Genomic DNA, 23,350 nt, shown 5'->3' with positions numbered 1-23,350 from the left:
GCATCATATGACAGCTCATAAATAAAACAAATTATTTAGGGGCGAGTTAAAATTTACTTTGGGCATGTAGATTTTTGAGACACTTGTCCGACTGGGCAAGTGAAAAAAAACATTAATGTTGAACCCTGCAATACAAGAGACTCAAAGGACATCAGGCTAAAATAACAAAGATAGCTATAGATATAAATTCCACACAGGTGGGAAATGCCAATGCACCCACCTCTACCTTCTCCTACTGCAAGATACGTCGATCTAAGGTGTTTTTTGTTTGCATTACAACAAGAAGGTTGACATTTGCAGGGTTCCCTTATCCAGACAGCAACACAGAACAAAGCAGCACTACCCAGCATTGTATTTGCCTCAGTTTGACAGACAGCTCCATGTGCTACCGAGCACTCCTAAGTCCAGTGAAACTCGACAGGATAATCTCTGTGCAGTCCTGCCGGGGCACAAAAAACAACTTGTCGTCACTGACAGGGGAATGATGACCCGCAGGAGCTAACCAGTCTCATTTTACAGATCTCCAGCAGCCCAATCATTACGAAGATTTTAACAGCTTTGTTGGACATTTTACATTTGCTTTTGTATGACGAACAAAACATGTACGTTATTGGATTAACTTTTGGGGCATTTCAATGTTAATTTCTAAACAGAATGTCAAATCCTTCTCTGACTGAGGTAAGAAATCAACCCAAATCATGTCCCGCCACAGTGAATACAGCCAACAATCTTAAAATGTGGGCCTTCACGTGTGTAGCATCCTATCAATTGGTGCACATAGACTAAAAATAGAGTAACGTTAAAGGAAGCGAGGCAATGTGAGGATGTGTTGAGTGAATTTAGAACTCGTCAAAACAGCTGAACACTCCACCTAAGCCTCTGGGTCCTTGTTTGGAAACACCCCTCCTCCTGTGTGTCACATTTCCTCTGGTCCAGACTCTCTACACCTGACAGCGGTCATAACAGAGGAATATAGAGACGTTCAACATGTACATCCAATGACCTGATCATCAGCCCAGTGACCTAAAAAGTAATTTCATACAGGTGTTGTGTCAAACACCATAAAATTAGTTTGTCATTTTCCCATATGAAGAATTCATAACCATGACGTGTCATAGTCAGGCAGCCACAGCCATACAGTAGAACGACCTTAGATGCCCTTGACTGAAGCAAATAAAAAAGAAAGTCTTGGCACGTCTAATTACAGCGTGGCCTCTGATAACTATAGCCATAACGGTCTGTCCACCTGATCCAGACCACTGAATGTATTTCAGATCACATTCATACAGAATATGTAGTTTGGTTGGCTCCAACAAAGGTCAGTCATCCAGCAGATCAACTCCAAACACAATCACATACAAAACTAGGTATTACAAGATCTAAAGCAAACATACATGTAAATACTAAAATGAAAAATAACGCTGAGATTTGATTAGTTATATAAGATCAGAAAGATACTAACTAGTTATGTTTTTATTTTTGGAAATAAATGTAATTGAAAGTAATAATTTACATTATAACATGAATCGTTTCATGTTAAGATACTTTTTTTGTTAAAACACAAAACTTTTCATGTGTCATATATTGTTGGAATAAGAAAAGTTTCTTGTTTCAACATAAGATGCTGTATGTCATTATCATGAAAAAAATGTTATGACAATTAACTTTTCACATTATATGAGGTGATGCCGAACCATTTTTCTGTTTCTGTCATGGCAACAACACACCGCTGTGCACTGCTTACCATTCCTGTTACATCTTCAAATATGTACCTGACAGTCCCAACAGCAAAACACACAACAAAACAAAATGACTGCTTTTAACTCAATTTATTTATTTTGTAGGGACCAGTCATCAGAAGGCATTTCACATATTTAAACACATTCAGTTGTTGATAAAAACATGATGACAAACTTATTTTTTCCCTTTCTTCTTCGCATCTTTGCCTTTATCTGGTGCCTCTTCTTCTTCCTTTCCAGTGGCAGCTTTAATCCTCTTCTTTCCCAAGGGAGTCTTTGCATACCAGTTCTGGAGATACACAAGAAAGGAAACACAAAATCAACAATATCCTAGTATAATAAACTAAAGTACAAACTAAACATATATGATTATATTATTAAAATGAATTTACAACAGAGCAGTTGCAATCATGAAACAACAGTAACAAACACAAAACAAGAGATTTACTTTAAGGGCCTCTTCCTCTTCCTGAAACACAGGGTCAATCTTGGCTAATGGAGTAACAAACTCAGCGGCGATCAGTGGTCTGTTTGCTTGCTGTAAGACACGACGCTTTGTGACAACACTCTGGATCACCTGGACTATGTGACCTGGCGTGTAGCCGTCAGAAATTTTCGCAAGAGAGCTGAGGTCCAGTGACTTGGTTACTTCACCTCCCTGCTTTTTGATCAGCTGCTTCCACAAGACTGAAAGTTAACAGAGTCAAAGGCCATTTTTCACACCAACATCCAAAGATATCATAAATTATTATTAAAACCACAATTGTTTTTATTCTTACTGTATCTTGAGCCGTAGTCAGGTCTCGGGATGAGGATGATTTTGCTGTACATTTTACACAGTGACTTGATATCAGCAGCTTGTGGGTCTTTAGTTGTTCCTACTATCAGAACACGATCCTCCCCTTTGATCAGCTTGAGAGACTTGGGCAAGTCTTTCTTCAAGCGTTTGGGGTCCAACTGTGAACATATAAAAAATTATTTAATTACTATGCAAATCCATAACTGAAGCATTTAAACAACATAATCATGCTGTTCGGCTTTCATCTTGCTTAGAAATACCTCTTTTTCTTCCTTGGGAACTTTCTTGTAGAACATTTTTTCTGCGTCTTCGATCCATATTACTGAAGGTTGCAGCAATCTTGCAACCTGTGCGAAGATGATTATGAAGAACTTTTTACTTTCTGGCCATGTCAAAATGTCTGCAAGGGGCACCTAAAATTCCTCATGTTCCACCAAGTGCACCATGAAATACTAAACATAATCAATAGCAGGTAAAACATTATATATTACCTGCTATGTATTACCTGTATTTCAAATCACATACTGTTTCTCTTCACATCCACTATGTTCTGCAGCTATGTACTGTTGCATGCAGTATGGATACAATTAGGACATGCTACTTCCTCATAACATTGAGCCTTGTAGTTTGAACCTCTTGCTCATACATCCATCACAAAGGATTGTGGGTCAGAACAGCCAGAAAAGCGTGCTGGCTTGCATATGGCGAAGTGCGACTGGATGCAGTGGGACATTCTGGTATTTTTGGCATAATGCACTCGACATACTGTGTACTGGGACATACTAACACCCCCCAAGCTAACTTCCTGGATTAAAGTACTTATGTGAACCCAACCCATGATCTTTTCCAAAAATCTAACCAAGTAGTTTTTATGCCTAAACCTAACCAACCAAAAAATATCATCACTGTATAAGCTTAGAGGACAATGACTCTGGCTTCTATTAAACACCAATGTGTTACCTTAAACACCATGTGAAGCATCATGGCAAGACCACTCTTGCCTGGGTACTTTCCCACCGTGTTCAGAGGAGACAGATCAAACAGGTTGGCCCCTGTCTCCTGGCAGATTGCATGGACCAACATCTTCTTGCCTACACCTGCCGGCCCTACCAGAAGGATGGCCTTTATCAGTGGAGCCTTCTCATGTACCACCTGAGAGCCTGCAGACAACACACTATGGTTACTAGTTTACTAAAACCAAACTAAAAACAAACTATATCTGAAAGAAAAAACATTTTAAAATAAAAAATAGACTTTAGAAAAATGAAAACTAGCTGAAATGATATTGTTCACCTAAAAACTAACTAGAATAAATAAAAATATACAGGAAATGTCTTTAGTTTTAGTATTTGTTTATTTGGACATTTGGAATTTGAGGAGGCATTGGTGCAAATGTTTATTGAGACTGGAATATAGACTCAATCAACTGTCTTCATGAAGTCTGTGTATTATGGTACCTATTCTGAGCTTCTTATATCTAAGTATAAATTCTTTATTCTAAAACTTATCTTAAATCTTACTCCTGAAAAACTACTAAGACAATAACTAAACTGACTTGAAAACAAATAATCATAACAAAATAAATTTAAATTTATTTTAAATATGACTTAAATAACTTCCATACCTAATGGTAAAACTGCATACAGAGATAAGATCTGCCGCACATCTGACAATGACGGCATGGGCTCAATGTCATTTTGCCTCAGTGTGGTCCCAAGGTAGCTGTAATCACCTAGGAACAGGAGGGAACAACTGTGAGACCAATAGCTATTTATCTGCAAAGTGAATCATTGGAGAAAACTGCAAGAAAGATCCTCTTTACCACAAAGATTAATGTCACAATATGAAATTGTTCATTCTGATCATAGTATTGTAGTGCACATATTTTTACATACCCATTTATATATATATTTTTTTAATTTTTCTTGTTATTCCTCTATGCTTCTACATGCTTCTGTCCTTGGTCGGAGCAACTGTATAACATCACCCAATTTCTCCACAGGGATCAATGACATATTTCTGATTCTGATTCTGATCAGTGTTTTAGCAACCACACACCAGAAGGGGGCAGCACATCACTACTGATTAGTTTCTACTTTCCTTGACTGTTGCAAAAGTGTTCAGTTCTAGGAGTTCTGTACTACGTCTGTGCATTAATTGAAGCTCACAACAATTATCATCAAAACACAAAAAGACTTTTGAAAGATGGCACACAAGTTAACGCAAACAATATAATAAAATCTTACCCAAGTAATGCTGCAGTCTCACATTTTTTGCCTGTTTCAACAGGCCCTGTTCGACCAGCTCCTGACACAATGACTGAAGAGTTCTGGTAGACATGAAAAAAATAATACAATCATTTTCTACAACATTTGCACTGACTGATTTATTGTCATCATACAACTAAATTCTGTACTGAAAATCACATACTTTATAAGTACATTGTCTCTGTGACCTCACCTATCAGATGTCAGATCTTTTTCCTTTTTCTTCTTTTTACCACTCTTTGATCCTTTCTTTTTCTGTGCAGTAAAATAAATGTCATCCAGACACAGCTAAAGATAATCAGTTGAACCATGTGTGGATTGTCATGTGTCTTTCACTTTTTACCTTGGCATTTCCTTTGGCTTTACCACCCTTGTCTTTATCCACAGCTAGCTTCCATTCAGCCAGCTCTTGTCTCATCTGCTCATCTACCTGGTCAGAGCACAACAGACCAATGAGTGCAACTACAGGTGCTGCTGTTATCAGTTTTAAGTACCAGAGACTGAGAAACTGAACTGTTTAAATAGTATTATAATAATAATTGCTTGTTAAATTCCTAACATGTGTTGTTTGAATATGTATGCTTTAAAATGGTTTGTATTCTGTAGTCAGCATCACCTGTACTCGAATCTCTGCCTCAATGACTTTCCTCTTTTCTTCCTTGATCAGCTCCATGTCATGCCTCTGGTTGAAGTTTCTGGACTCATTGCGGGTTTGCCAAAAATCTGATGATGACAATAATTCAATTCAAGCTTTATCTATGTGAATGAACTGAACTTAAAGTGGTATTGAACTGAATGTTTACTTACAACTGTTGACTTTAGTTAATTTGATGACCAACTACACTTTAAGCAAACTGTGGACCACTGGATATCTTGATATCTTTTTTCACTTTAAACATACCTACAAAGGTTTTATGTCCCGCTTCCAAGTTGGACAGAAAAGCTGATGGCAGCATCTTTAACCCTGCCTCCTCTTCCTGTGGTTAACAATAAAGTTACATTGATTCACTGATGTGCAGCATTTTTGTGATACTACTGACAAGGATTGCTTTGAATAAGTGGAACCAATCTTATTGTATATTATTAATCATTTAGGCTGATATCACCAGAATTAACTGCATGTTATAATAAATCAATCAAATTTCATTTAGCTGTAAACCCTTACCTCCTCAACATCCTTCCCCTTGTCCTTTTTGACCTTTTCCTTCTTCTCTTCCTTCCCTTTTGGTTTGTTGTTGGAATCCTCCTCCTCTTTTGCAGCAATTTCTTCCATTACCTAAAAAATGTGTGCAAACCAAACATCATTCTACTTCTGCAAACTACTCTAAAAATATGTCATAAATCATGGTTTTGCCTCTGGGTGTCTTTTACCTGCTGAGGGTCCTTTTCAGCAAAAATGAGGGCTGAGCCTCCATCCTCTTCATCCGGGAAGTCTGGGAATGATCCTGTAGCATCGCTAATTAAAAAGCAAACAAACCGAAGAGAACACAACTATTTGATTAATTTCACTGCATGTGGGAATGCGCCACTGAAATTTAAAAATAAATAAATAAATAAATAAATCACCATAAGCCCCTCCATGCCACCTTACCGACACTCAATGAACCACTGTCGGATTTGGTCTTTCATGGTCTTGCCAATGTCACGACCCTCCACATCTCGTAGCTGGTTTGTGACAGCGACGGCAGACTTCTGATAATCATCCTCGTGCTCCTCCTGTTTGATCCGTGTGCTAATTTCACTGGCCTGGGCCATGATTTCTGCAGAGCATGGCACCTGGTATTTTGGATGCATGACCTAACATGGGAGTGACATACATAATTTAAATGTTAAAAAAAAACTCTGAAATTTGTTGTAACCTCTCACATGGAAATTACAATCAAGGAAAATAACATTTTAAGGGAAAAGACACTTGAACAGGGTGGAATATTAATTTGAAATATCGCTATATAGCTTTCATCATATTGTTGCTCCTTTTTAACAGAAAATGCAAGTATGGCTGGATTAAAGGACCAGTGTGGTGTGACCAGTGGTGAGCTTGATGAGTGCAAATATCTGGCCTCACCCTCCCCTTCTAAGCATGTAGGAGAAACTATGGGGGCCACAGAACTCATGAAAAAAAAAAAAGAAAGGCCCTATCTAAAGCCAGTGTTAAGTTTTTCTGTTCTAGGATACTTTATAAACATGACATGAAATGACCCACACCCTCTGTAGATATAAATGGCTTATTGTAAGGTAACAAAAAACTTTTTTTTTTTAATTTTCAGGTGATTTTACACTAAAACATACTTAGGAATATTAGATTCCATTTTCTGTCACAGTAAATCTTAAACACTGGACCTTTAACTTTATCTCAGGCAAGACAAAGGATGACTTAAGTCTTAAAGTATACATATTATTAAGCTTTTAAATTAGTTTCATTAGAAGTACTGGTGGTTTTGCAAACAGTTGGGGATGTATTTTTACAGTTTCAGACAATTCACAAAACTCATGACCCATTTTACTCACCATTCCCAGAAAAATCATTTCTTCCTCCCGGGCAATCTTTACCCTCTTCCTCTGTATGTAGCCTCTCCACACCTGCAAATCACATACAACCAGATCTTTCAGCATGAAAGATGACATAAGCCAAAGAAGGAGGCAGAGAAAGACACACGTAGGATTAGGTTAATAACAAGGACCTTCTGAATGCAGACCACAGCTGACGCAATGCTAGCTGCTCCAGGGTCCTTGGTCCCATACATTGTGTTTGCGTTTCTATTTTCTTCATTGATTTTTGCTCTCTGTCGTCCTTGGCGTGCCCTTTCTGCTACTTGAATGATCTTAATGGCCTCCAGTTGACTCATGTCCTTGGTCATTTGAGGCTGAAGGGACAGCAAAAAGAAATAGCCTAAATACAATATTTCAATTATTTTTCTGCTTGTCGTTAATTTATTAAATAATAACCATTCATGCATGAATAATTTTCGCTTTTACAATTAAAATTCATACGTGTTAAACTTTAAAAATAAAATATCTTACAATAAGATGTGGCTACTTTTCAACTCACCTCTGCACTTTCAGTAACCTCCACCATTTTAAGGATTTCTGTCAGCATTGTCTTTCGTTCTTGGAGTTCTTTGCTGCGTTCACTCATGAAATAGCGAGGGATAGGGATCTCAAGGTCTGCCTAGAGTGATAACAAAGAAAACAGCAGTTTGAGTTTTGTCATAATTGAAGGTTCATCCATGATAAAAAAGTAATGTTTGCTGTGGATAAATCAATATAATTTTGTTCAGGTAATTCCATTGTACTTGTTCTGAGAAATGAAACTCACAGGTATCAGCTTCAAGTCATGAAGAACATCATCCATGTAGTGGTACTCTGAAAACTCTTTTTCCACCATTTCATTCTTCAGCTCTAACACCCGCCCTATCACACCATCAAGAATCACCCGAATGACTTGTCTCTTCTGCGGGTGGACCACCTGGTCATACACCTTCTCCAGTTGTCTGAAGATTTGGATGTAGCGGACATAAAGCATGGCCAGACGCTGGAAGAACACTACCCTGTCCTTTTCTGGGCGACGAGGTTCTGCAGGTAGCTCCTCAGTTAGCAGACGGCTCAACTCTAAATGGGCATCTGCCCACAGCTGGTTGTATGTCCTGGAACAATGTAAATGAGTAGTAGTATACTGATGAGCTGAGGGCAAGGCTGGAAAAATGGCATCTTAATTACTGGTAGGTGAGTAACAATCAAGTAAAACTACATCATTATTTATTGCAAGCCATAAGTATATCATAGAAAATAAAAACAAGATACAAATGCGAATACAAGATAAAAGACATGATGGAAGAAAGGATTTTTTTTTTCCCTTTTAGAGTCTTTTGTGGTATTTGTAAGTTTGTTTCATAAAAGGCAGTAAGTTACAAATGCCAAGGCTAACAAATAGTGAAAGACAGTTTAATAGGGCTGGTTATCTGGCATTTTGAGATCAATCTGCATCCGCCGATGCCTGCTCTCATGAGGCCAATAAACAAAAAGAGTCTACAGCATGTGTCCGATGAAAAAAACAAGACTTCAGAGATGGCACAGCATAGCTTACAAGCTCTTATATCAATCGTGACACCACATAGACTCTTTTTAAAGAAGAATTGAAAATGACAGGACATAAAACCAATGATCTGTTAGACAAAAAATGTATTAATTATATTAAAATCTAATCACCCCTGGTCATAATGCATAGAATAATGCAGTTGAATGACATAACTTCTAACATACTGTATCAAACTCTCCCTTAAATACCAGTCGTGTTCTGTTTTTGGTTAAGATAATGGAATTACATGAGTTGTCCTTGCTTTGATATTGGCATCACATATCAGTCCTACATCAATATCGGTCTGTCTCATATTGGCAGTGGCCATTGAAAAACCTATATAGGTCGAACACTAGTAACAATAATAAGACGAGGACTGCATTACTGTTGTTATATTATTAGTCACTGCTGCCAACCTGCTGCATGAACCAGGTCTGAGACAAACAAACAAAACCTTATTTTCTTGTTAACACGTTGTGCTTTCTGTTGTGTTGTTGAGTACTTTAAGTTGTTTGAAGATTTAAGTGTTATAAAAGTAAGTATAGTACTAAGTTTTCTCTACGGCATGACAGGAAAACTTTGCTTTAACATTGCGAGGCGTGTTTGCATGAACACAGCTAAAGTTAGCAAACTAGCTAGGTCAACGCTAGGGTTATGTTGGAAAAGCTAACGTTAAACTACGGTAGCAGCTGAGTATACAGACATAGCGGGGAAGTTTACCTTTGCGACATGTCTCTGCCTCCAGAGGGAGTGTTCGTTATAAAATAATCAAACAAGCTACAGGGCATAAAACCAAACTAACATTAGCTAACTCGTATATCAAACACGGTGTGAGCTTTATCAAGTTGACATGTTAGCCCGTCTCCATGGTAACAGTCATTCCGGAAGTAACTCAGTTTTGTAGTCACCTTTTAATCAGTGGAAATCATGTTGGAAAGTGAATAATTTAACATCTTTTAAATCATAACGACAATTATAACAACAACAACAACAACAACAACAACAATAATAATTTAACGGTAGTTTTTTTCCCCAACATCATAATTTAAGGGCACTTAGGTAATAATACCACTCCTTTGAACCATATTAACAAGCAGCAACAAGTGAGACACCACTAGGTGACGTCCTTTTTATGAATTCACAGGCATTTAGCTTGTGAGTGAAGAAGCGTTTTTATACCAAATATACCGTGTAATGCAGGCTAGCGGGATGCATGCAAAGTGCAGATGCGGTGTGCAGCTGCCAGTGGCAGTTTACATTCCGGCAGATATAAAGGAGTTTGCAGCTTAATAAATTTCTTCAACAAAATGACCTCTGAAAATATGAACCAATCTGCAGGCGTAATGTATTAATTGATTGTTACAGTAGTTTACATCAAGATTAAACTCCTGTTTGATTTTATTTAAAGGAGGGACTTAAAACTCAGACAGCTGAGCCAGCAGTCTAATAACTTTTTTGGACTCCCTTTGTATTTCTTTTTAACCATTTATGTTCCCTTTAATTTCAAATCCCTAAAACCTTTACCACAATTGTAGATTTCTATTCAGTAAGGGTGGAAAGCAGCCGGATGGATGGCTGCTTCTGGGGGCGCATTCTCTGCAGCGCTTACGCGGTCACAAGACTTGGACATCGGTGAACAAAAACATCGACACGCTGACAGGTCAGCTAGAAGCTTACAGGCCCACAGATTCTTCTCTTCTCTGCATCCAACATCCAACAAGTTGCTCCATTTGGACAACTACTTTCTTGCGCGCTGCAGTGCCACAGCCTTTGTCGCCTTTTTTTTTTTTTTTGAATGGGAATATCACTGGAGTTCATTTTTTAGCTGTTAAACCATCACACTGTGTGGAGAGGGTCATTTTTATTTGGAGTTGAATAGTTCTGAAAAACTACAACTTGATAATGTTTTGGTGCGTAAAGGAGGGGCGCATGGCAAAATGAGCGAATACCACTGGAAGAAATTGCACCAAAGATGTCAACATTGCTTTAGCACCCACTCGAAATCGATTGTATTACCTTCAAGAAGGTGGCTCCTCGTATAAATAGGGACGCATTATTTCAAGAAAGACGGTGGTGAGCACAATCTGCTGGCTGTTCTCTCTCTCTCCTGTCGGGACCACAGACAACGCCTGGAAGAATTTGCTGAAGACAACTGTGTCCACTGTGCAGGACATAAGCATCTTTAACCTCCTAAACTAGTAAGTGCAAAAGTTAGATTGGCTGCATTTGTTTTAACCTTGTATTAAACTAGAAAAAAAATACGACTGCTGCGTAAAGTAGACTGCACCAGAACATTTCTGGTGACTAATTTCACTTTTAGAGGCTGTGCATGTTCCCTCTGTCAGTGATTTTTGGGTGTGTGTGAAATTTTATGATTGTAAAGGATCTAAAATGGCATGCTGATACATCTGTTGAGCTTAAGAGTGGTGCAAAGTGTGCTGTTTTATTTTTTAATTCCATATAATCACCCTTTAGAAACCACATAAACCTCTGTGTAACAAACTTATTTATGTTTTCAGACAGTGAAGTCATGCAGGTGGAGAGGAAATGGCACATACTGTTGACTATCTTCTTTCTGCTCATCACCTCGGGCCAGTGTATGGACAGCAAGGATGTCAAGCAGAAAGAAAGAAGAACCCTGTTGGATCTAATCTTGCAGGTTATCAGAGAAAGCCAGCAACGAGACAAAGCCGTCTCCAGGCGCTGCAGCAGTGGACTCTTCACTTCAGCCCAAGACATGAAGTTCTCCTCCCGGGAAAAGCCTTTCTATGTTCCTAGGCTGGATAACAGTAGACTCATAGGTAAGCTGATAAGATTTATTTTTAGGTCCTGATGATGAAGGCATAATCCCCATTTTACCGTGGGAGACAGCTGTCATTGGTCTGGTCTGTGCTGTACATCTTATTTTGTTCGGCTGAATGGAACTTGGTGCATGCATGTGAAGTCAAGATATATGGAAAAGGAAATTTCCTGTTCATGCATGCTTCAAAGACACGGTGCAGTATCCAGATCTTTATGTTTTTAAATGTCCAACTAAATTTAAAGTGGTTTCACAATGCTGCACATAAACCAGGAGCTTCATCTGTTTAGGACAAAAGAGTTATGTCACATTAATCAAACTTGATGTCCTTTCTGAGAGATGTCTTTTCACCGCATGTCTTGGACATATCATGGTATCACTCCCTCATTCAAACTGAGATTGATTGATGGACAGAGACATGGACAGGTACTATTATCTCATGTAGGAGGAGCATCGTCATGCCAAACCTGTGAATGATTCATTCATTATGATTCACTGTGGAATCTTAAACATGAATGATGACCACCCCATACGCACACTATGACGTGCCACAGAGCATCACCAATCACTAGCATCTCCGAAAGACACATTAGACACAGAGCAGAGAGACAAGATTGTCTGTTTTGTGTCACATTAATGTAATTTATGATGCTGCGTCAAAGTCTCTGTAACTCAAACACTCCTTTTGACTGCAATTACAGAAAGAGAGACCGTAAGAGGAGACTATATAAAGACTAAGGCTGTAACTCAGTTTTATTTTCATTGCTGATTCTTTTCTGAATTTATCAATAAATTGCTTAACCTTATTGGCTATAAAATATATCAGCAACTATTCTGAAGTAATGTTTCAAGCAAAAGTGCCAAGAAATTGTAGTTCTAGGTTCTCAAATATAAGGATTAATTGATTTTCTTGGCCTTACATTGTAGTAAATTTAATATTTTTGAGTTTTGGACATGGTGATTGGCATTTTTCACCCTTTCTTTTACAAACCAAACATTTAAGCAAACAACTGAGAAAAAAATGGCAGAATAATTGATAATGAAAATAAAAAATGTAAATATCCAGCCTCTTTAAACAGAAGTACATCTATCTGTACATCTTATTGAATACCAACAAAGATTGCACCGTTGTCTTTCTTAGCCTAGAGCTCATAGTCAAATGTCAATCAGTGTTTCCCAACGCCCAAGATGACACCCTCAAATGTCTTATTTGTCCACAACCCAACAATATTAACTTTACTGTCATATAGAAGTGAAGAAACTTAAGATTTACTACCAGAGATTTACTTAAATGTCTTAAATCCAGTCTGCACATAATGCTTTATGTAAGCCAATAAAGGCAGAACTGAAACAAGCACATTCTCATTTATCAGAGACCTCAGACACAGCTCAACATCCATTTACTTCAGGAGAAGTGAACAATGATCAGTTCTAGAAAGAATGATATTCAATTTGGGCTGCAACTAATGATTATTTTCATAATTGATTAAGCTGTTGATCATTTTCTCATGTAACCAATTAGTTCTTCGGTCCATAAAATGTCAGAAAATCATGAAAAATGTCAGCCAGTGTTTCCCAAAGCCCAAGATGATGTCCTCAAATGCCTTGTTTTGTCCATTAACCAGAGATATTCAGTTTATTATCACAGAGCAGTAAAGACACCAGAAAATATTCACATTTAACAAGCTGAAATAAGACAATTTTTTCTTTTTTTCTTGAAAAGTTGCTCAAACCGATTAATCGATTATAAAAACAGTTGGCAATTGATTTAATCATTGCTGCTCCAATAAAGATAACTTCATTTATTTGTTTTATCAATTTGAGCTTCTAAATCTTACCTAAACAAATTGACCCTCAGTGTGGAGCTGTAATGATTAATCATTTAATGGATTAGTTGTCAACTATTAAATTAATCATCAAATATTTTGATAATCAATTAATCATTTTAAATCGTCTTGTAAGAAAAATGTCCAAATGCTGCAACTCAGTCTTCTGAAATCTGAATATTTTCTGGTTTCTTTACTCTGCCATGGCAATAAACTGAATGTCTTTGGGTTGTGGATCAAAAAAGGCATTTGAGGACATCACCTAGGCCTTTGGGAAACTGTAATCAACATTTTCACCATTTTCTGACAGTTTATGGACCAAACAACTAATCGATCAATTGAGAAAATGATAGACAGATTGGTCAACATTGAAAATAAGTGTTAGTTGCAGCCTTACTTCAATATAATTCTCACTATAACTGACCCTTGTTGATTTCTCCTGCAGTAACCGGATGTTGAGCTGTGTCTGACATTGTTGCAGCTCTGCCGTTATTGACTTAAATAAAGCGTCATATCCAGCTGGAATTAAGCAATTTGAGTATATCTTTGATACATATCTCTTCAATTATCTGAGATTCAAGACAGAAGGTTTGTCCAAGTCTGACTGTAATAAAGACAAAGTACCCAGAAAATCCTTTTATGTACACTAACTGTGTTTATTAGCGCAACAGGCAAAGTTAACTTTAAGTGGTCTATTACTGTGCCTCATTGGTATGTGCAGTGGGGGTTTATTAAGTGCTAAGTGAGCACAGTATGTTTTTTTTTTTATTTGCTATTTCAGATTCTCCCCACCATCACTATCAATTAGATCATCTTTTAGAGATGTTGCGCAGACATTGTAAAGCTCAAAGTCCTGGCCCCAGCTTATGCAATTGGAAAAGTACCTTTCTCAGACCACTGGCTGGATGGAATTTATCTTTTGAGGATATTCAAAGCAGCATATTAGCAACTGGTGCGTGTTATAGTGCCAAAGATCCATGGTCACGCAAGGATAGATGTTTTGAGCATAATGAGGAGGAAGGAAAACCATCTGTAAACCCGCTGATGTGTTCTCATCCTATAGACTATCAGCTGTCTCTGTGTGTTCCTCAAAAGCCTGGCTGTGTCATCAGAGTGGCAGCTATGGTAAAACAGACATAATATAAGGAAACACTTTTATTTTTACAGCTGGTTTTCTCTCATACAGTTTCTCTTTTCATATATCTGGCACAAGGAATAAGATTTAGACTGGCTGCTTTACACTTCTGTATTTTATTCTTGTTGACATGCATTTATTAATGCCCAGAAAATACAGAACATGTCCAGGCTGCCGTTTTCACTCTTTACATCTGGGTTTTGGCTTGATGGCACATTTGTCCCTTGTATTTCCATAACTCTTTTTAGAGTACTAAAATATATGGTGTGCTTATCATTTTAAACGGAGTGGTTAGGTGGAGTTATTCTGGCTCTACTTGAACTTAAAATGATGTTTTAAAGGACTTCCTGCATTGACTTTCAAATGATCTTAATCAGAGGTTCTCCCTCATGTATGTCCCTGTAGAGAGAGCATGTTTCCACCAGTAACGGGTGACGTGTGCTTAGCAGGAAAAAGACTTATACATATTTATTAAGAGTTATAGATTATTAGAGTATAATGTAATCTATGAACAATTTTTAGATTTAAGAATTAACATATTTGTTGAATCAGGAAGCTTTCTGTTATTAAAAAAATCATTTTGCTTTAAATACAATAATTTAAACGAATGACTGAAAACTTTTCACAGACCCCTGGTAGAGTGCCACTGACCCCTATTTGCCAACCTTCTCCTGCAGTTACAGCATTACATGTTCCTGGGTCTGGGGGCTAGTGTAATGTTAGTTCAGAATCTACTAGCATGGACTTACTCTGATGAGCATTAAACTCCAATATAATCTCTTTAGCCTGTTAGCGTGGCTAATGTGTTATCAGACACATTGACATACATGTGTTGCCTGCATGGACATTAAGTAGAGAGGGGGCTTCCCTTATCCCCATCTAGAACCTATGAAATGCCCCTACCGGCAGCAGATAATATAGAGAATAATAGAAAGGTAAAGCTCCACAATATGGTAAAAAAAAAAAAATCATATTAAGATTATTTTGACAGATATTCTGATATGATTCACAATTACTGGGAATGATCTTTTTTACATCACAGATTTAATTTGCACACACACACACACACACACACACACACACACACACACACACACACACACACACACACACACACACACACACACACAAACAATTAAAATCATGATGATGTGACATTTCTTGGGCTCTGTACCAAACAAACATGTTATTTCACATCTGGAGAACAAGATTTGTAGTTCAAGGCATCTCAGCAGCCATAATGCTGTTTGTCACACATTTTTCCTTTATCAAAAAAAAATACAGCTGCTGTAATTTGTATATTGCACTTATCTATATTGCAATCTGAATATTTTTTATTAACTGTGCAGCCCTGTATAAAGGTATAGGTTCATCACAGTAATAATCCATTGGTTGCACTACTGATGAACAGGAATAGTGTTCATTTAGACAGCTGTAGTTAGAAATGATTATATAAGATGGAATGAGTGCAGTTAAATAATTTTAATGACCAACATCATCAATGATATTAAACATGAATAATAATCATGCTGCCTCATGTGGACTGAAATATATTTGTACCTTAAAGTGACGATATTGAGACATTTCTTGCGTCACAATGATACCTGCAGGGGAGGGTGACTTTGAAAGTGTCATATTCATCATGATTACTGTGCAACTTTTGGCAAGTGCTCAGTTGTTGTAAAATGATCTGTTGATTGACAAGCTAACAGTGATTTTCTTTTTCCAGAAATTGTTCCTAGAGATGTAAACATGAAAGGCAAATTCATTCAGCATTTCACAGGTAAGAAAATTGCCATCAAAGACAAACAACACGAGTGCAAAGTTTAGGTCTTGATTGGGTTTCGCCGCGTTCCTCTGCAGACATAGCAAAACTATTTTATCTAGCAAACATTTTTAGAGCATACTTGGCATTTTTCCCAGGCAACTTTTCTAGCTGGAAATTCTATATTTTGCCCCTTTGAGAAAACAGCGTTCATTCCTGTAAGCCAACATACAGTATGCTTAAGTCAGAGAAAGCTTTGTGAACACTGGAACCGCTGTGGGTCAGAAGAGGGTTGCCTGACTTAGCTGTAGGGCAATGGTGCAGAGAAATAGCACATGGTCTGAAGCCGACAGGAATAAGTTGAAGGCAGTGCAAGGTTAAGCTGATTATTTGTCTCAGGACCTATGAGTAGACTTCATTATTGGTGTGAAAATCTTGAAGTTTAACTGTTGGTGCAGAAACTCTTAAGAGGTGATTATAAGTGAGGACTCAATGTCCAGTTGAACCCCGACTCCGTAATAATGGTGCACTGTTCACTTTTCTGTTTTTATTGTTTACTCACATATTCACTGTTTGCTCACGCATGCTTATACTAGCAGATTGATTAAAGAGAAAATAACAGAGCCTTTGAAATCCTTTTCATTTTGCCTGACAAGACCTTTTCCATTAAGCAGGACCAGTCAAGTTCTCGTCGGAGTGCAGAACACACTTTCATAGACTTTATCACAACACAAGGGATTGCTCAAGACCAGCATGTATGTATGCCTTCTTCCTCCCGTGTTGCTCTTTTTTATAATGTGCTCAGTGTGTGTGTGTTGTGCCATCCTTTATCATCAAACATTTTGTGATTTAAAGGCCCCAAAATGTTTTTGTATGTTTTCAATCAGCGTTGTGAATGATTTATTCCCCCATGCGCACAGTATTTGCTAAAGTTGGAACGGTTTCTGTTATGTGAGCTGAGAGGTTTCTGTTTGTGCTGTTTTAGTTTTTGCTTTTGTATTTATTCATTTATTTTTTGCTTTTTTCTTTTTGGTTTTTTTTGTGGTCTTTTTACTGTGCAGATTAGCTGAGTGCTAAAATAATAAACAATATGTAAAGATGTTTTTTTCCAAAGTTTAACTTTGATTGTTTCGTATTTACTCATGACCACTTCAGTGGTGGTTCGGATTATTTGAAGTGGGGTTGTATGAGGTCCTTATGGATTGTCAGTGTATTACTTACAGTACATGGCACTAGGCATTAGATGGCCCCTAAGAAATGTACTGCTGTAGACAGGGTCAGAAGCAAAATGAATTTTAGCCTCCTAAAAATCTAAATCAGTTTAAGTATTTAATATTAATATTAATATTAAATACGTAAATAAAATACTTAATATTTTAATATTTGCCCAGCTTTGCTTTAGGAGTTATTCTGGAGGAGTTGCTAGTCTACTTCTGCCTTGATCTGTGACTTTGTTTGTGTTTTGTGTGACTTAATTGTCTTAAAAGGATAGTTTGGATTCGCTGAAATCACACAGTAACAACAAACAAACAAACTAACAAACTAACCAATTGAGACAGAAGTAGACCAGCAACTCCTGTATTCAGCAACGTAAAATGACTTATGTGGCTTATATGATGGTAGTTTACCAGTTTACCTTGATGACGGCGAGGTTAAGTGGTGAAAATATTCTAAATATAGCGTACACTTAAACTGATATAGATTTTTTTAGATGGGCCCTTCTTTAAGTGGCTAAAATGCATTTTGCTGCTGACCCTGTCCACAGTGCTTAGCCTCCAAGCTGGTAATTGGAGGGTCCTAAACCATAGGTTGGGAACCACTGATGTTGAAGCCCCAAGAGTTCTAGCCACAGTTTGTAAACTGAAACATCAGTCCTTCTCTCTGGGATGTTTACATTTGGGAATTAAGGCGATGATGCCAAGCAGGCACCAGAGAAATGCAGATGATCCTCCATCACAGATGTGACATCTATTTAACCAGACTGTTTTTGTGCTGTCGTTAGCATCTGTGACACAGACAAGTAAGCATGAAGTCAAACTTTAAGCACTGAATAAATGCAGTGGTGGAAGAAGTAGACCTATTCAGATCCTTACAAATGCCACCAATGGTGGAAGTAACAACTTACAACTACTCAAATTACTGTTAAAATTAATGTTGCATCAAACATCAACAGTTAAAAAGTCATTAATACTCTATTTTTATTGCCAGTAGTTTTATTGTAGTTGTAGAAGTAATATTTCAGTAATGTAACAGTACTTTTAGTTCCATTTCACTACACTTTTCACCAATGGAAGATACTCCACTATAAACAAAAGTCCAGCTTACAAAACAAAAAATATTATCAGCAAAATGTACTTGAAGTATCAAAAGTAAAGGCACTCACTGCAGTAAAATGTCAACAGTCAGTATGTTACCAGTATTAGTAAAGTTTCTGCATTAATATCACTGCGTTAAAAGTCCAGCATGCAAGATTTACAGGGTTTTACTGGCAGACATTTGTATTTATACAGTGTAGGTCCTCCTACATGCAGGCTGCCATGTTTCTGCAGCAGCCCTGAATGGACAAACCAAACACGTACTCTAGATATAGCCTTTTGCATTTTTTTTGTCACAGCCACAATAGTTTCTCCTACCTGTTTGGTTCATCATATTATATAAAACCCATAGCCTATCTCTAAAACAGCAACTTTTCACGAGCTCATAAAAACAGACAATCTTGGAGACGCATCATTTCCTTGGAACAGAAAGTGTATGAAAATTTGTAATCTGAAAGTAACAACTAACTAAAGCTGTCAGACAAATGTAGAGGAGTAAAAAGTACAATACTTTACTCTGAGATGTAGCGTAGAAGTATAAAGTTGCATAAAACTGAGATACTCAAGTAAAGTGCAGTAAATGTATTGTTACATTCCACCACTGAATAAATGTCCTGCTGTGATACACAGTGGACAGTTTAAGACAGACACAGAGACACGGTGGACATGATGGCGATTGGTTCCCAATCAGGATTCATTTGTGTGTCTGCTGGATTAGGATGACGCAGAGTATTGTTGACGGCAGCATCTATGGTTCGTTTCTCATGCTAATGTTACTGATGATGTTATTAGAAAACATGAGTGATTGTGTACTTTACATGCAGAGCATAACACTGCAACTTTAAATGCTCAGTCAGGAATTTGCATATTGCAACACTTCTGACGTCAGCACTGGCTCTTGTGTCTTTTTCACTTAACATTTTTTCCCCTCTCACTTTGACACTGTTATGTATTCAGTACTAGTACGTGGTGTTATTAAAGGTCTGATGGTACGTCTATTTAAAAAAAACTGGGATATTTGCAAGTTTATAAACAGTTAAAAATACCTGACAGTATCAAAAGAATTTAAAGCTTTGAGTTTTGTAAGGACAGTGTCATGTTAACATATATTAATGGCCTTTCCCCACTGTCTTTTTCAGATTACAAAAGATGTGCAAGATTGCTAACACGATTAGCAATGAGTCCACTCTGCATGCAATCGTAGATACTGCATGTAAGTAAGTGTTTTCCTTTATTCATACACACTCTGTCCACACATGATTGTCAAAGTAAAACTGTTTAACTGTTTATTAAGATTTGCATACTACATATTCAGTGTATCTACCCACTGCTTTCAGTTCAGATCTGATTTTGAATTTCAGTATCTGCCAATACCAACACTGATACCTTAAAACATACATGCAGCTACAAAAACGACTACTTGTCTTGTATTTCAGACCTTTTTACAGGGTTCTCATTTTAAAATGTGTCAGATGGAAACATTAAAAAGTCTGATGGAGATGGATCTCTCAGCTAACTCAAATGGTTAGCAAATGTTCAGATTTTACCCACTACTCAAGAGATTACTACTGGGCTTTTTTCGTCTGGTGAATAAAGCAAATCTAGCAGCCACTTGCATGTTTGCCTTGTGTCTTTTTAGTGTTTATACATTTTTATCATTTTCTCTCAGTGAGACAAGGAATACTTGCTCTGTTGCTCATGATCAGAGTTATTCTAATGTGCCTGATGGGAAAATAAGGAAAACTAATGTGCACATAATCAGAAACATATCTGTAGTGCATCTGTTTAAAATTTTTATGCCTTGACAATATTTTATTGGTCGGTGTTGGACATATTGTAACACTTTCCTGTCAGATGCTGGTTGGTTGAAGTTGCACAAAAATGTGTGTTCATGAGTAGGAGAATGATATATTACAACCTTTGATTCATGTTGTTTAGTATATGTGGGAAATAATGTCTAGAAACACTTGGCCAAGTGTCTCCTGTCTATTCTGCTGCTCGAACATCACAGAGGTACATTAAAATCGATTTGAGAATAACTTTTACATGCTATTATTTATATGAATAAATTGTTTATTTATGTCTTGTTTATATTACATGTTTAGAACAACACTGTATGTTTGGTTTGCTCAGTTCCATACTGCTGATGCTCTTCCACTGGTTTCATTCATCATAAGAAATAGTTTACCTGGTGACTGGTGATGGTCAGTTCCTCCATTACTGCATCTGCAAATGTAACCATGGTAACTATTATTTTGATTAAGGATTAATCTAGTGATTTTTTTTTTATGATTAGTCGATTAATTGCTTAATTGTGTCTTTAAAATTTCAGATAATCATAAAACATTTCAATCAGTTTCACAGACCGGATACCAAGAAAATCAGGGATGCATGAGACTTTCCGACTCAAGATATGCACCTTTTTTACCCACTAAAAGGCAGCAAACATCCCTCTTGTACTGGAATTAACATTATTAAGCTGACTCTTATCATGATGGTCCGCTGGCAAACGCATGCAAATTACAGTGATTTTGATAGTGTACACATTCACTGTAGAAAAAAGAAGAAAACTACTATTTGAGCAGGTGGCTGTTTCTCTTGTTCTTCACAAATTCTCCCTAATGATCAGAATGAAGGCTCTCAAAGGTCAACTTAACTGTTACTGTACAATTATAAAGAGTTACAGTCTCTGCATTTAATCCACCCCAGTATTAGGAGCAGCTGGCAGCCACTGTGCAGTGCCCAACTCAACTGTTGTAAGCCATGGTCAGCGGTACTGACTCGAGAATTGACCGAGCGTGCATGTTTTCTGAGTCACAACTCAGGAAAAACTCAGTCTGTGAATGCCCCATTATTTCTGAATACAGTACAGGTTTTGGGGCAACATATGCTGCCATCAGGAACATGTCTTTTTCAGAGACATCCTAGTTTATTTCAGCAGGACAATGCCAAGACACATTCTGCATGTTACAATACTGTGGCTGCATAGTAAAAGAGTTAAGGTACTAGACTGACCTGCTGCAGCCCAGACCTGTCTCCCATTGAAACATTATGAAGCACAAAATAGAGAGACAGAGAAACAGAGACCACAGACTGTTGAGCACTTGTTGTTTACCAAAAATAGTAAAAAAAAATTAACTTTAAAACTTCAACAGTTAGTATCCTCAGTCCCCATACGCTTACTGACTGTTGTTAAAAGGTGATGTAACTCAAAACAAAAAGAAAACATTTTAGAATCAGTAATGCACACATTGAGGTGTTCTTTGTATGAATCCATTGTGATTGCCACATGCATCTTACAATAACCTCAACCAAACCAATAACCTTAAACATAGCGGTTCTCAAGACAAAGGCAGGACTCAGACTATCGTCAGTGGAGTAATTTTGGATGTAGTCAAAGTCATCCCTTTGTTAAGGTGATCTTTGATGACAGCAGGTCTGATGAATTCCTTCACTGTCTAGTCCTAAATCCAACGTGAGTAAAAGCATGTGCTCTCAGCGAATTAGCACTTAGGTCTAACTGGTGAGTGATGGCTGTGAGAGTTCATCTACACTCGTGGCCATTTCAGTTAATTTGAGTCGTTCGTGGTATAGGACTTCGGTGATGATAAAATTGAAGAGGCTGACACATCCTCAAGTATTCAGTTTCTCAAGTGAACCAGATAATCCTTTCTGCACTGTTCTGAGAAATCTGACAAACGTATATCACAATCGACGGACTATTGAAGGAGCATTAAGTGATTCATTATTTAGTCATCCTGGTCATTTCTGAATGAGCTTAGACATAACATCGAGGAATGCCAGTAATGGCCCTCTTTAGAGGCTGACCACACGACTTCCTCAGAATGGCCAAGATGTGAAGATGTGTCTTTGCCAATACTGGACAAAAGACAATTTTTCTCTAAAATGCAGCTTTAAAGTAAAAACTGATGTTTGATTCTAATCATTTTTTCCTGTTTAATTCCAGGTTCCAAAATAATGGAAGAGGGATTAATGTGTTGCCAAGGAAGTGCCTTCAAATCCACAGCAGTCGCATGAACATTGTTGTGTTTATAGTGTTTCTATTTTTGTCGTTTTTGTTGTCATTACTGAAAATGCTGATGGACATTGTTGGTTGTTTTTGAATGGATTTGCTTTTGTCTGTACCATATATTTGTAAGGAAACGTTAATTTAATATTGAATACTCCTATTTATTGAAAGGGTATGTATATAATAATTTCACAATTATTCAAAATCAGATTATTTTGGTTATAAAAGTTATATCTGATGGAGAGGAAGCTTTTTTTCCTTCTTCTCCGTATATATAAATTCCTCCTCCAGTATTGGTCTGAGAGATTTGTCATGCTCCATCATTGTCTTCATTACATTTTATTTGGCACTTGAGTGATTGCTGACAGTGAGAACATATGGAATGACATCAGTGATGATAATGCACTGCAGTATTGAACAATAAAGATTATTGAAGCACAGCCTGTTTTGCTATTATTGGAGATGAGGGGAATGAAGAAAAACATGAGTTGGCTCAGCCACACAGAGGCAGGCAGTGTGATGGGTGTGACTGCAAATGGAGCTCAAGGGAGTGGACTAGTTATTATTGAAAAAAAAAAAAACTCTTTCCATCTCTTTCT

The 23,350-nt window shown here is 37.4% G+C and overlaps 2 protein-coding genes across 4 annotated transcripts; one reads left to right on the top strand and one right to left on the bottom strand.

Moving 5' to 3' along the window:
- Positions 1 to 1,810: 1,810 nt before the first annotated feature.
- LOC146324125 (dynein regulatory complex subunit 11) lies at positions 1,811 to 9,736 on the bottom strand. Its single transcript, XM_084722259.1, has 19 exons — positions 9,601 to 9,736; positions 8,122 to 8,449; positions 7,855 to 7,974; positions 7,487 to 7,669; positions 7,314 to 7,385; positions 6,397 to 6,602; positions 6,177 to 6,261; positions 5,971 to 6,081; positions 5,707 to 5,782; positions 5,422 to 5,528; positions 5,149 to 5,235; positions 4,999 to 5,060; positions 4,785 to 4,867; positions 4,163 to 4,270; positions 3,499 to 3,698; positions 2,799 to 2,885; positions 2,519 to 2,696; positions 2,188 to 2,426; positions 1,811 to 2,028 (listed from the first exon to the last, which is right to left on the bottom strand). Exons 1-19 carry the CDS (start codon positions 9,666 to 9,668, stop codon positions 1,915 to 1,917), a joined length of 2,514 nt encoding a protein of 837 aa, XP_084578385.1. The 5' UTR covers positions 9,669 to 9,736; the 3' UTR covers positions 1,811 to 1,914.
- A 702-nt stretch (positions 9,737 to 10,438) lies between these two features.
- alkal1 (ALK and LTK ligand 1) lies at positions 10,439 to 22,862 on the top strand. Of its 3 annotated transcripts, none has more exons than XM_084722258.1 (6): positions 10,439 to 11,078; positions 11,400 to 11,681; positions 16,371 to 16,424; positions 17,081 to 17,161; positions 19,861 to 19,938; positions 22,689 to 22,862. In XM_084722258.1, the coding sequence occupies exons 2-5, from the start codon at positions 11,411 to 11,413 to the stop codon at positions 19,923 to 19,925; spliced, it is 471 nt and encodes a 156-aa protein (XP_084578384.1). In that variant the 5' UTR covers positions 10,439 to 11,078; positions 11,400 to 11,410; the 3' UTR covers positions 19,926 to 19,938; positions 22,689 to 22,862. The 3 variants fall into 3 exon arrangements, with proteins under 3 accessions (XP_084578384.1, XP_084578382.1, XP_084578381.1); XM_084722256.1 differs by having other exon boundaries at positions 17,078 to 17,161; positions 19,861 to 19,934; XM_084722255.1 differs by having other exon boundaries at positions 17,078 to 17,161.
- The last annotated feature ends 488 nt before the right edge of the window (positions 22,863 to 23,350 follow it).

Source organism: Lutjanus erythropterus, chromosome 7 (assembly GCF_056507025.1).
Source record: "Lutjanus erythropterus isolate fLutEry1 chromosome 7, fLutEry1.hap2, whole genome shotgun sequence".
In the NCBI taxonomy this organism is placed as follows: Eukaryota; Metazoa; Chordata; class Actinopteri; order Lutjaniformes; family Lutjanidae; genus Lutjanus; species Lutjanus erythropterus.
Note: the sequence above shows the minus strand (reverse complement) of the source record. Positions and strands in the feature narration are given on the sequence as shown.